We start from the raw sequence: 14,842 nt of genomic DNA on the forward strand, positions 1-14,842 counted from the left end.
AAAAGGAAAAAAGAAAATGCAAAATGGAAAATAAAAAAAATAAAAAGGAAAAAAGAAAAAGCAAAATGGAAAATAAAAAAAGCAAAATGGAAAATAAAAAAAGCAAAATGGAAAATAAAAAAAGTAAAATGGAAAATAGAAAAAGCTACCATTAAAAAGAAAAAAAAGCTTTTTTTTTTTTTTATTCATGTTAGCTTCGAATTTGAACTAGTGTACATGTATAAACTGAAAAATATTAAAGCTTTTGCAATTTAGAACAAATTTAGGAAGACGTTATATTTACTTTTTATTCTTTTACATTTAATTGTTTCACTTCTTATTTTATCACTTTTTATTTTTTCACATTTTATTTTTTTACCTTTTATTTTTACGTGTATTATTTTTTCACATTTTATTTTATTATTTTTTTTCCTTTTTTTTCCCATTTTCCCCATTAAAAGATAAATTAACGAATACTGAAAAAGGCAATTCAAAAAATAAAAATGCACGTCGAATACTGTTAAATGAGGAAACAAAACAACATCTCTAATTTTAAGTATTAATTTTTACTTATGTCCCTTCTCCTTTATTGTTCATATGTACATATAGGTGATTACTTAGATTACTTACATTATACCCACATACGTAAGCACATACGTACGTGGATAAGGTACCTGAATACGTGCGCAGATAACGTACGTACATGCGTCAACACATGCGTAAAGACATGCTCACACACATACATAGACATGCACAAACTTGTTCATTTATCTAATGATTTATTTTCCAGTATGATTATTAGCTCTTCCGTTGAGTAGTTACATTAGCGCGAGGGGAAATATACAGACTAAACCAGCTTACCCATTTTGCTATACACTAATGTAGAAAATAAAAATGTTATTTATGCAGTATTATTTATACAATTCCGTTTATACAGTACTGTTTGTACAATATTGTTCATACACTTTTACTTTCGAGCTGACAAATGCACTTCCATTTTTTTATTTTCATGATGTTAGAATGAACATGCATAATGTTATTATACAAAGTTTAATATCTTATTTTTTGGGGGGAGAATACACAAATTATTGTAAAAATAGAAAAAATATGAAAAAATGAAAATAGAAAGAAGTAAAAAGGAAAAGATTATATAATGTAGGAGAATGTAAGCATGTTTGTGTAACTACCACTTCCTAACTTGTTTTCGTACATTCGTAGTGTGTAACTGTATTTATGTGGTATGTATTATATAAATATATATGGAACTTAGAGAAAAGACTCAGCACTTTAGCGCATATACAAGAGCAAAATGTAAAACGTGAAAAATATTAACAGTGTCAGGATATTAAAAGAAATGTTTTTCGTTTTCGTCTTTGTCTTCGTTTTCGCTTTTATTTTTTTTCATTTCCTCTTTCGCTTGTATTTGCGCTGCGTCATTCTGTGAAATGAACCTACTGGATAAATTTTATCCGAATTATCATATATTTTTATGGAGGAGCGAAATAGGGTATAGCGCTCTAATATTAGCGTTTACCTGAGCCTTCTTTTAGAGTTCTATATATAGCACATTTCATTTCCTTTGTTCTTAGGACGCATTTTCTCTTTTTAAAACATCTAAGTCTTCATTTGAATAATAGTTAAGGTGCATTATAGCTTCGTAATTTTCTCTATTCTTTTCATTCGTATCCTAAAAATAGGAAAAGAATTATGAGGAGTTATCTTGTTGTTATATAGTTTCTCAAATTGTGGGAAGTGTATTTCTCGCGCATATTATATTATGCGCTCCTTTGGATTCGTTTATCCGTCTGTCCGTTTGTTTATTAGTCCATCTATTCGATCATTATACCACTCGTTTACTTATCTACTCATTTTTTATTTCATTTAATGGTTTGGTTTTATCGTTTAGTGGTAGTACCATTAAGTCTTCAATTTCCTTTTTCAATATTTCAAATTTTTGAAATTTGAGGCGCAAGGCATTATTCAGTATTTCGTTTTGCTCAGGATCTACAGACTCCTTCCACTTGCTTAGCTGAACGAGGCGAAGATATGAATGAAAGAGTTATGAAGCGATAACCAAATAGTGATACAATTGTTTTATAAAATGCACATATAATAAGAGCAAACAGATATTAACTATCAGTGCTTTTAAAATGCTTCTGTCCTGTTTTAGTTTTCTTAAACCTCTAAGTTGTTAATTTCAAGGGTTTCATTTTTTAATTTTATCTTCGTCTCTAAAAAGTAATTCTAAGAAATAGGAGAAAGAAGATAGCAAAAAGTTGGCTGGAAGTGGTAATGCGCTTTTGGCTTTGCAGGTGTTTCATGTCGACATATGGTTGTGTATATGCATTCATATGTAAATATATTTATGAATACATGCTTATGTACGTACATACATGCATGTACACATACATAAAGTCACGTCAGTGTAGTTTCCCCTTTTTACCTCTAATAACAACCCCTGCAGGTGCTCGTACAACCTCATTGCATTTTGATTGTAAACATTTTCATATTCCGCTGAAATTTTTGACAAGAGCATTTTTTTTATATCTGCTTCTAATTTTAATTCTGTTAGAACTTTTTGTTGCTTCTTTCTTTTTTCTTTTATTCTTTTCAAATCATTTTTTAGTTTTTCATAATCAGTAGTGTTCTTTTCTAGTAGCATTACATCCTTGTTGAGCATTTCTAATTTTTCTGGAATAAAACAAAATGAAATTCACAATAATAGTTAAAATGGAACCCTACTTACATCTACGTATCTGTACATTACAAATTATATTGACCCAATATAATCAAAACAGAACTTGAACTTTGTTATATTTATTACTTCTATGAACTTCTATGCTCTTTTTTAGCTCTTCTAAATTTTTTCTCTTAGACAAAAAAATTTTCTTCTTGTTAAGCTTTTCATCCTAACACGTTTGATTAGGTTTAAGCGTCAACAGAAAAAAAAGGAAAATGAGAATTAAAATGAAAAAAAAAAAAAGAAAAAGAAAAAAAAAAAGGAAAAAATTAAGGAAAAAATTAAGGAAAAAATTAAGGAAAAAATTAAGGAAAAAATAAATGAAAAAATAAAGGAAAAAATAAAGAAAAAAATAAAGAAAAAAATAAAGTAAAAAATAAGTTTTGGATAAGGATGATAATAAAGATAAAGACCATAATGTCACATTTATGTAACTGTATGGGTGTTAAAATTGAAGGCAGAAAGAAGGTAACACTAGAAAAGCTACATCACCCAAGTATTTGAACTAACTTCTAATTTTTGAATTATCTCCAGTTGGTCATCTAATATTACTGTAAAGTAGCTCTGTATGTTTAGGACCTTTTCGTTATGTTCTGTAAGAATATTTCTTTTTTTGAAATTTTTTTTTTTTTTTTTTTATTTGTATTTTCCCAGGGATGGATATACACATTTATGTATGTATACACATTTAGTTTAAAAAATAAGACGCGATTTATAACTATACTTGATGGTCTCGTTTTTTTTCTTCTGCAAATTAAATATAATCTTTTGTCTTTTTCTGTCCAATTTCTCCCTTTCCTAAGAATGCATCAAATAGTGGAGGAAACCTTAACAGTTGTCAATTTTTCTTTTTATTTTTCGCTCTTTTTGTATTTCATTTGCTCTTGTATACTCCCTTTTGCTATCTTTTTTTCTATTTTTTTTTTCCTTTTTTTGTCAATTTTCTGTTAATTTTTCAAAAGGAGTTTCTTCTCACCAGGCTAATTTTTTGGGTATAATTTTCCCTTAATTTCTTTAGACTTCTGGTAAACTTTCTATTAATTTCATCTAATATTTGGTTCTTCGACAAAACAATAGAATTCAAGTTGTTCAAGTGCTGAATATTCGTGAATGTTGCTAATTTATTATAGTCTTTGTTTGTCTGATGCCTTTTCTTTTCTTCCCTTTAAAAATTAACAAACGGTTGGAACATCTTATTTGTAAAAATGCACTTAAAATGTTATTATTATTATTTTTTTTTTTTTTTCACTTTTAAATATGCCTATAAGTATGTGCATTTTTCTAAGTTAAACTATTCGCATTCTTTCTTTCTCTTCTTGTTCTTCTTATGCATATGTTTGTTTGTAAGTCATTTTAAGTAGAAGCAGTTATACTCGGAGTTCCTGGCATAGGTATGTAATTCTATTTCATTTTTTGTTAAGTTGTTCAGAAACGTTTCATAGCATTTAAGCACATATCTATTTATAATATTATCAATTTTTCTAGAAGAGAGAAGATTGTGTGACTTATTTTCCTCTAATTCAATTTCTTTATTTTTTAAGTCTAATTTTAGTATCTGAATGGTGTAGGGAACACGAAAAAAGTGAAAATGAAGGGAGCAAGTTGAATTCATAGCCTAAAAATGGAATTGCGTTTGCTTGCGCACTTATTTTTACCCTTACGTTTGTAATTTTTTATTTTATTACTTATTTTTTATTTTATTACTTATTTTTTATTTATTACTTATTTTTTATTTATTACTTATTTTTTATTTATTACTTATTTTTTATTATATTATTTATTTTTTATTTTATTATTTATTTTTTATTTTATTATTTATTTTTTTTCATTCCTTTGATCACTTTTCGTTTTACACGTAAGCATATTTAACAAAGTCAAGCAACGTTTAAAATATTATGATTCATGAATTAGATATGTATAGACGCATTTTAGTTTATGAGTTTTAGGAGAACCTTTATCTCATGATACCCAAGAAATATACTCCCTTCTATACTTTTAAACTTTGAATTTAGGTCCTCTACATTTTTCTGCTCTTCAGCAATGCTCCCATTTAACTTTTTTAGCTATGTAACAAGTCCATAATAAAGAGAAACAGAAAAAGAAATAATGATGAAGATGCAGGCGGAAATGCAGATGAAGAAAAAGCTTAAATTAAGGAAAAAAAAAAAAAAAAAAAAGCAATAAAAGCAATAAAAATGCTGCAAAGATGTCTCAAAAATACGCATCTCCACAATTTTTTTATGTACGTTATAACTACAATTTTTTCATTCAGTAATTACTCCTACTTACCTCCTTCACCAGTATTTCTTTTTCTGCTTTTTTCTTTGAGCTAATTTTTTTAGTTCCCTTTTTCATTTTCGCGCATGCATAAATGTATACAGAAAATTATATATGCATATATAAACATATGTGTTTATATATGTATATATATGCATTTATATATATCTTTACAACTTTTACACGATGAGTAACGCCCGTCCTCCATCTAGTAGACGTGTTTCACGTAGCGATAGTTTGTTATTATTTTTTTTCTCAAGAATTCTACATGTATATGTATATATATATACGTGTCTGTGTGTGTGTGTGTGTGACAAAATAACGTTGCTCGGTACAATGCGCAAGACTGCACTTTATAGGCTTATCCTTAAAAAAAATAAAATAAAATAAAAAGGAGCATCGCTGGATTAAAAGCTGAGATAGTTAATAAAAAGTTTACGATACCATAATACGTTATTATTATATAACTGTTTTGTTATTTCCCTTTTATCCATATTAATTTATTTATGTGTTCATCTCTGCTTCACTCGCGCATGTGTGTCTTATACGACATAAAAAAAATTTATAAAAAAAAAAGCGCAAAAAAGAGAATGAAAAAACAGATGGACTTTTTTTTCCTTCTAAGTAATTTTATATTTTACTTTTCATTCATGTTCTTTTCCGCATGCTAATAATACATGTGGAGCAAAGAGAAAAAACAATATAAGGACTTATCCTCATTTTTTCCAAGATTATGATAATGTATGAAAATGTTAAAAAAAAAAAGTAATATATGAATATAAAGTTCTCAAAAAGATAATAAAAATATGAGCTATTATTTTCCCTTTTTTTTTTTTTTTTTTTTCAAAGTTCATATTATATTATTTCGTTTCCGTGTTTGTGAACATTTATCTGGATTAGTAATCCTTTTCACATTATGAAACACTTCTCTCAGTGCTTTCTTATGCATGAATAAACATATGTAAGTATGTACATATATTCACACATATGTGCCCACATATACGCACTTATACAAACTTGTATACGCATATGTAGACATATTTTACCTATTTACTGAGTTTCGGATGAACATGAGCCCCGTACCATGATCAAATGCAATTTAGTTTTTTATTAGACAATTTTGGATACCCTTTATTTTTACGTTAAAATATGTGGTTATTTTAATATATTGTTTTTTACTTCATTAAATTATATCATTTTTCGCTCCATTTGGTTATATTATTTTTTTATTTTATTTTGTTATATTATTTTTGTCCATTTTGTTATATTATTTTTGTCCATTTTGTTATATTATTTTTTAGTCCATTTGGTTATATTATTTTGTTATATTATTTTTGTCCATTTTGTTCTATTATTTCTTTCTTCCACAAGAGATGGCCAAGGCCGCGCTTAACTGAAATATGAACTTTTCATCTTGTCAAGTTAACAAAAATCCCATACATATATAGTATGTATGTGAAGCATGCACGTGTAGAATGCACTTGTAGAATGCATGTGTAATATGCATGTGTAATATGTATGTGTAATATGTATGTGTAATATGTATGTGTAATATGTATGTGTAATATGTATGTACAACAAATGTATGAAGTGCAGTGGTCGTATGGCTCTCATTTTACGGGGAATTAATAAGTGTCTCTTCATCAGATGAGGGGTGATAAAATAACTACCATACTATACAATATACGCTTACCATTAAACTAACATTATTAACAATATTTTATACTGTTTTGTTTTTTAGACAAAATGTTATTCCGTGTACATATAATTTATGATGGATATCTATATGTTGAAGGACTTAATTTATCAACTGTTCAACACACAGTTGTAGCTTCCCATGGAACTTCAAAATTATTCTTAGTGACTCCAACCATAAAATATGCTCTTTATTATTTTTATATGCTATAGGTCCTTCCATAATATAACAAATTTTTTTTTTTTTTTTTTATTATTTTTTGCTAATATTAGTAATATCACCATTTTAGCTCAAACATGAAGCTCTATTTTCGATTTTTCATAAACTATTAGAACAACAAAAAAAAAAAAAAAAACTGAATAAATTAATAAATAAATAAACAATCAGAACTGATCTTAACCATAAGACACACAAATACACATAAAAAAAAAAAAAAAAAAAAGAGAGAGGCAGCAAATGGTGAGAATGTTATGATACCACGCTCACGTGATAATATATAATAAAAAAAAATAAATAAAAAAAATTAAAATAAAATAAAATAAATAAATAAATAAATGAGCAGCGGTCCCTTAATTTTAAGCAAGTTATGTTTAATACCTCTCTTTTAATAAAAAAAATAAATAATTTTTAATTCATCTCTTTACATGCAATTGCCGAGCTTGTCCATATTTTATTCTATTTTTTTTAAAAACTGTTAGACCCTATATTTATTAATTCTTAAAATTAATAACGAAGTAAAACGTTCTCTTTTTTTTTTTTTTTTTTTTTTCTCTTCATTTTGTTAAAAAAAATTTATAGTATCACCATTTAACCTTTTAGACATTTCGTAGTTTCACAACTTGAATGTGCGAATATTCCCCCATATTAACTTACCAAAAAGACATAATTTTTGACCATCTACGAAAAAGATTGCATCCTCACTAAATAATCAAAAAACTATAATCCGACTAACTACGTAATAAACAGAAGTAAAATTACTCATACTCTCTTCTTATCGCTGTCTATATCTTTGTTCTTCTTTTATCCTAGTTCTAAGATGACTATTAAGGAGAGTCACCTAATTCTTTTTTCCCTCTTCCTTCTGATTAAACTTTTATCTCTGGGTAATTATGCATGAGTTCATCAAGGTGCACATGTTTGTGTGTTTGGGTGTTTACTTGTCTATGTATTTGTATATATGTTTGCCCGTATATTCGTGCGTGCATATGTTTTAATTTGAAATTATAAAATGGAACCAAGTTTTTATAAGATTAATCATTTTTTTTTTTTTTTTTTTCTAAATTTATTATAGAATATGTACCTTTTCTGAACAAAATTGAAGGTAAAAAAATGAGGAGGACATGAAGGCTAACTTGCATAAAATGTGCGAGGAGTTTTAGAAGCATATTAGAATGAAATGTGAATAGTTGTAATTTATATATATATAAGATAGCAGAAAAATATGCATACATATATACGTGTGTACATATATATATATATATATGTATGTATATGCCCACTAATTTATGACAAAGAGTAAGCGACATTTGACATCCTCACTTTTCTGATATCGCCTGTTTAAATAAGACCGAGAATTTTTCTACAAAACGCTTGATATTAACTCATGTTACTAAAAATGCATTATGTTGTAGATGAATTGGATGAACATTTTAACTTGCTTTTATAATAATTTCAATAAGTGTACGTCTCAATCTGTGCATACTGCATGTATATATATCCTCATTATATATATATATACATATATTTATGTATATGTATATAATATTTAGGCCTTTCTCCCTTGAATAGTGTTAACCTATGTAAGCAAAAATGAATTAATCTGCTTAGGACACAAAAAAAAAAAAAAAAATAGGAAAATTCTACATTTAACACAAACTAAAAATCACAATTGGGGTTAACAGTATGCTTTTTTTTTTTTTTTTTTTTTTCTTTTGATTTTTCCTCTTCATTAATTTTAAATGAATCATCAGTATTAGTCGGTTGTCCAAGGAGAGGTATATACTGCAGTAAATGTACCGAATTATATACATTTACATTTATATATTCATAGTTACATGCTTATACATACATACATACATGAATACACACGCACATGCGTACGTTCATTGTGATCAGATGTATACGTCAGTAAATGCATGTGAACATAAGCGAAAACAACTAATCAAACATGCAAATTTTTCCTTTTTTATTTTTCTGCTTATGCAACCATATAAACAGAACGAGTCCTTTCCTTCAGTAAAAATTCCCAAAAAAATAAAATAAAGTTCTATATGCATATTATCTAAACAGCTGCACTGTAATTGTAATAATGCATGTTAACATGAATATTTTTTATAAATTTATTATTATAATTTCATTTCCAGACCCTCAGTCTTCTGCCGAAACGGGTGAACGAGAAAAAACCAAAAAAAAAAAAAATAAATCAAAAAAATGAAAAAAAAATTGCAACTGATTTTGTTTTGATGAAATAACTATAAAACATGAGATAATATTTTAATCTTTTTTATTTTATCTTTCTAACAACATTTTCAGGATCTCAACCTTCTACGCGCAGTGCAGGTGAATGAGAAAAAAGAAAAAAAAAAAAATAATAAATCAAAATAATGAAAAAAAAATTGCCATTGATTTTGTTTTAATGAAATAATTGTAAATTATGCGATACTGTTACTATATTAATCTTTTTTTGTTCTATCATTTTATTTGCATGTACAGACCCTCAACCTTCTACGAGCAGAGCAGGTGAATGATAAAAAAACCATCATCAAAATATCTTTATAAAAATATGTGTAAATGTAATTGTAAAACAAGAGATATTGTATTCATCTACTTCATTTTTTCCTTCCACCCATATTTTCAGACCCTCAACCTTCTACGAGCAGAGAGAGTAAACCAAATAAATTCAATTATAAAAAATTCTAAAAAAAGTAAAATATGTGTTAAAATAATTGTATAACGAAAGATATTGTATTAATCTTTTTTTATTTTATCATTTTAATCGCATACATTCAGACCCTTTGCCTTCAACCAGTGCAGCAAGTAAAAGAAAAAATACTATTATAAAAATATATCTTTTTTAAAATGTGTGTGTAAAAAAAAATATTTGAAAAACAAGAGATGTTGTATTTATGTTTTTTTATTTTTTCTTTCTAACATCATTATAACATCATTATCAGATCCTTGGCTCTCCACCAGCAGAGATGGTAAAAGAGAAAACGAAAAAAAAAAAAAAAATTAAATTATAAAATTATGTCTTTTCTAAAAATGTGTGTAAAAAATAATTACAAAACAAGTAACATCATTTTCATCCATTTTTCCAATATTTTAAATGCATTAACAGAATCTTTTTCTTTTAGTAGAATAGTAGGTAAACCAGAAATCGTAATCAAAAACACGTTTTGTTAAAAATGTGTGTTAAAGTATTTTTTGAACAAATGATACTATATTTATTTTATTTTTTTTTTTTTTTCTGGTGTATGTTTAGAGCCCTTGTCCACAGTAAATGGTGAGAGTTACCACAAAAGCGGATCTACGCTAGCAATTAATAAATAGACAAACATATAAGCAAACGAATAAGCAAACGAATAAGCAAACGAATTAACGAACAAATAAATATACAGTTAAATGAAAATAATCCTAACTAAAAAAAAAAAAAAAAATTATCTCTATTTTTATCCTTTTTTGACATATTTCTAATTTATCATTAGATCCCTCATTAGATCCCTCATTAGATACCTCATTAGATCTCTCAAGTATTGAAACATAACACAGAGATACACTAACTTACGTTTGCTCTAATTTGAAATATAAAACTAAGAAAAATATATATATACATGAAGGAATATAAAGATGTTTTGTTATCTTTTCTTTATCTTTATTATAAATATTTTCAAGCTCGTACATAGTAGCACTTACATAGGCCCAACCGTTAAATATGTCTACGTATAAAAGGGTGTATACATATGTTACATACATACGTACATATATACATTTATATATATGTGTATATATAAGAGGCTCAACAGAGGCTCTCTCCTAATGCTGCACGGAAATAAGCTAGTTTATAAATGCATAAACACATAATTACACACTTTTCATTCCTTTGTAACATGAACATGCTACTTCTCCTTTGACATAAGATCATATTTCTTACGGGGTAATTAATATTAATATGCTAACATAATTTTATTATTATTTTTTTTTAAAAGAAAAACAAACTTATTTATAATTTCCTTTTTCTCTTCTTAATTTTTTTAGAATGGTATAACAAGTGAAAACAAAATGATACACAAATATTTTACCTAAATTAAACATAAAAAAATAACAACAATAAAAGAAGACGGAAATATGAGGACAAAAAAAAAAAAAAAAAGAAAGAAAATTTTTTTACAATTAATTTTTGTGTAATATATACATATATATATATTAGCACTACGAGTGTTGTAGTGTTACATAGAAAATCTTATTAAAAGAAGAACCAATTTTTTTTGTTTCCTCACGCGCTTATATATCTCTTTTTTTCGTCGTTTGGAACATCTGTTGTTCATATCGTTCCTGTGTTTACCTAACCGTTTCTTAAATTAACTTAATGCATATGTTGAAGCCGAAAAAAAAAAAAAAAATAGAGGAAATTACGCGGAATGGGAATTTAAAAAAATGCACATAAAAATGATACAGTTCTGAGAGAAAATAATTTGTTTCTACATATTTCATTTGTATAAAAATCGTCTTAACACTTTATATTATCATGACAACTATTATTACTTTACAGTGTGGAATTATAGAGATAGTAATTCTTCAAAGGGACTATTACACAATTGTTTAGACAGCATAATAGATATCGATGTAGCAAATTATTATTCAGGGGAACAAAATGAGCCAACTGAAGAGGTGAGATTCGGCATTTCTGCTTTTATATGACTACTGTTGGAGGGAAGCTTGGTCGGCTGATTGTTCGTTCGGTCATTCGGTCGTCTATTCGTTAGTATTTCTTTTTGTTTGTGCTTCTGTTTGTCTGTGCTTCTGCCTGCCCGCCTATTTTCTCCCCATTTTTCACGCGTCGATTTTTCTCCAACCTTTTTTTTTTTTTTTTTTTTTTTTTTCTTTCATTTAAACCCACCTTAATTTCGCTCCTTCATTCTTATTCCAAGGAAGGAAGAATAAGAGGAGACCAATCAATGGATGAGCTGTGCATAAAAAATTATGTACTGAGGGCAAATCAAATGATGCATAGTGATATGATAACAAAGGATGAAGCATATTTAGAAATATGTAAAAGTTGTAGACATTTGTTTAAAGAAATAAGAGAATGCTTAAGAGATTCTGTTAGCTTAGTATTAAACAAAGATGGTAGGATAAGTGGGAAGTGAGCAAACAGCCGTGCTATTCTTATGTACGCATGCAAAAATAAGCATCCAATTTTTTCATTTGAATATTGTATGCCCCATTTAAAGATTACATTTGTCATTTGAACATTACATTTTCCTTTTTTTTCTCTTGCATAATAGTGATTATGGTTCCCATTTTAGGCCTAAAATACGATAGAAAGAGTTCGACATTAAAAGGAAAAAATACTATAAAGCGGGCATACGCAAATAAGCATACGCAAACATACATAAATGAATATAAATGTAGAACAAACACCAGTATATACACGCGAGGGATTTTTCGCATGCTCAAAAAAAGTGCCAGTTGTTAATTATTTATAAAATTTTCCTTTTTTCATAGGCATGTCTAATAAGCTGCTAGTAATTAACCATACAGTAACTTACATCCTCTCAAAGCTAGTGGTCAGTCTTATAGACCTAGAGTCATATAACGAAGAACAACTGAGCTTTACATGTAAATCGTTATATTTTAAACTATATGAAGATATTAGTAAGAAGTTATGGATGTTACCTGATGATATGGGATCATATGATAAAGACATTACAGAATACAAAACTGAATTCCGAAAAATATTTATGTCTCCAAAAAGGAAAATAGTTGATGCATCATATAATTGTAGGAATTTATTACATACCATACATCGTGTTAATTTTATAAATAATGTGTTAATACAGAAAACGAAAGAATCATATTTAAAAAATAAAAGTTGTATATTACAAGGGGAAACACCTGTAAACTACCCTTTTTTTAATTTCATGAGAGTAGACACATATTCGAGTAATCGCGCGAAGAAAATATATGACTTTTGTTACTATAACTATATATTTATAGATGGTATCAAGATAATATATAAAGATGAATATAATAGTGTAATCTTAAAAAAAAAAAATAATTTAGAATTATTCTATTTACGAAATAGAGAGTATATAAAAAATGTTTGTGCTATACATATAATTACAACCATATCTTGGTTTCTTAATCAAATTAATATTGGTATGTATAATAAAAATAAAAACAGTAGAGAATTATTTAGAGAAAAGTTTACACCATATAATATACAATATATTATTCGCTCTATTTATAATTATAAAAGTTACTACAAAGGAGATGTACTTGAAATGTGTGCAGAAAGTATGATTCATAATATTAAACTAGTTGATTCCATAATAGAAGACTATTATAACACAGAAAATGCTCTTATAACACAAAATATAACGTTCACTGATTTAATTAAATATACCGAATTGTCCATATTAAAATATAAATTAAAGGAAGCAATGGGAAGGTACGATGAGAACTTAACTACTGAAATTGCAAAAGAAAATGCATTGAAAAATCAAGAAAATGAAAATATTTCTTGCCTTATGAAAATCCTTTCTAACGAAATGAACACACAAATTTCTTTATTATCACACTCTCATTTAAGAACACTAATGCTAAAAAATTATGATAGGTATAAAGATAAAAATGAACAAATATTCGAGTTCAAAAACTTGTATTTCTGCACCTCCCCTGGGGAGCATTTTGTTCGAAAAATATTTGCTACCCGAATTAATTACATAATTAGATTCCATAGGTGATTACAGCATAGGGGTCTCATTCGGCTTAGCGTGGTGTAAGGTGATACTACCTACTTTTGCGTCGTTTTTCTTCACCTTTCTTTATTTTGTTTAGCTTCCTCTCACTTTGCCACATAGCATGCTTTCTTTTTTCTTTTTTTTTTTATTTTTCATTTTTATTTTTATATTCATTTTTATTTTTATATTCATTTTTATTTTTATTTCCATTTTTATTTCCCTTTGCCTGAGTTATTTGTGTGAATGTGGAGCGTGAGTATTTACGTATATACAAATATATAGGCAAATAACCACGTATAGTTGTTCCATAGGGAAACAATTAATTTTATGCGCTGCAAGTTTGTCTTGTCATGCCTTTTTTTTTTTTTTTTTTTTTCGTTCTTTTCGTTTATTTTTCATTTTTGCTTTTGTTTTGTTCACCTCGATTTTGAAAACGTTTGTGTTTGTGTATCGTGTATGTTCATATACATGCATGTTAATATAGATGTATATTTAAATATATACACATGTAAAGACACCAATAAAGACGAATTTAATTGAAATGCAACAACATGTACCAATTCAGTGTGATTAAAATGAGAGAAAAAAAAAAATAATAGAGTAGCTAAAAAAAATAATTCTAAACTATTCACTTAAATTACCTCCAAAAAGCTGTAAATAAAAAAAAAAAAAAAAAAAAATTAAATTAAAAATAATAATAAAATTAAAATTAAAAACAGAATTAAAATTAGAATTAGAATTAAAAATAAAAATAAAATAATAAATAAATTTGAAATTCAAATTAAAATCAAAACTATTAAAGTTTAGCTTGAAAAAAAGAATAATGCCCCTCCGTTTTTGCTTAAGTAATTATGCAAAACGCGAATTCCAAATAAAAAAAAAAAAAAAAAAAATGTGAAAAATAGAGATTAATTAAAGAGCTCCTATTTGTATTACATACATACACATACACATATATATATATATATTATATATATATATATATATATATATATATTAGCGCATTGTAAGCAAATGAACATCGTTCATTTGTAATAGTATAATAAAATGTAGGCATTAACAGCTTCTCCTGTGTTGCTTATGAAGAATTCATTTTGCATAAAAAATCTCTTGATACATATGTTTGTGACCCATTCACATTTTTATATATTAACGTGTTAATATACTACCTTTTCATTTTTTTTAAAT

The 14,842-nt window shown here is 26.8% G+C and overlaps 2 protein-coding genes across 2 annotated transcripts; one reads left to right on the forward strand and one right to left on the reverse strand.

The window, feature by feature from the left end:
- Positions 1–1,564: 1,564 nt before the first annotated feature.
- PmUG01_11038700 (GAS8-like protein, putative) lies at positions 1,565–5,074 on the reverse strand (the record flags this gene model as incomplete). The annotated part of the gene is made up of 11 exons (XM_029006046.1): positions 1,565–1,666; positions 1,895–2,008; positions 2,161–2,223; positions 2,423–2,670; positions 2,804–2,888; positions 3,230–3,326; positions 3,444–3,517; positions 3,696–3,882; positions 4,093–4,274; positions 4,672–4,782; positions 5,009–5,074. 11 exons carry the CDS (start codon positions 5,072–5,074, stop codon positions 1,565–1,567), a joined length of 1,329 nt encoding a protein of 442 aa, XP_028862574.1.
- Positions 5,075–11,866: 6,792 nt separating this feature from the next.
- Positions 11,867–13,657, forward strand: PmUG01_11038800 (conserved Plasmodium protein, unknown function; the record flags this gene model as incomplete). The annotated part of the gene is made up of 2 exons (XM_029006047.1): positions 11,867–12,038; positions 12,453–13,657. The coding sequence occupies 2 exons, from the start codon at positions 11,867–11,869 to the stop codon at positions 13,655–13,657; spliced, it is 1,377 nt and encodes a 458-aa protein (XP_028862575.1).
- Between the last annotated feature and the right edge of the window lie 1,185 nt (positions 13,658–14,842).

Source organism: Plasmodium malariae (assembly GCF_900090045.1).
Source record: "Plasmodium malariae genome assembly, chromosome: 11".
In the NCBI taxonomy this organism is placed as follows: Eukaryota; Apicomplexa; class Aconoidasida; order Haemosporida; family Plasmodiidae; genus Plasmodium; species Plasmodium malariae.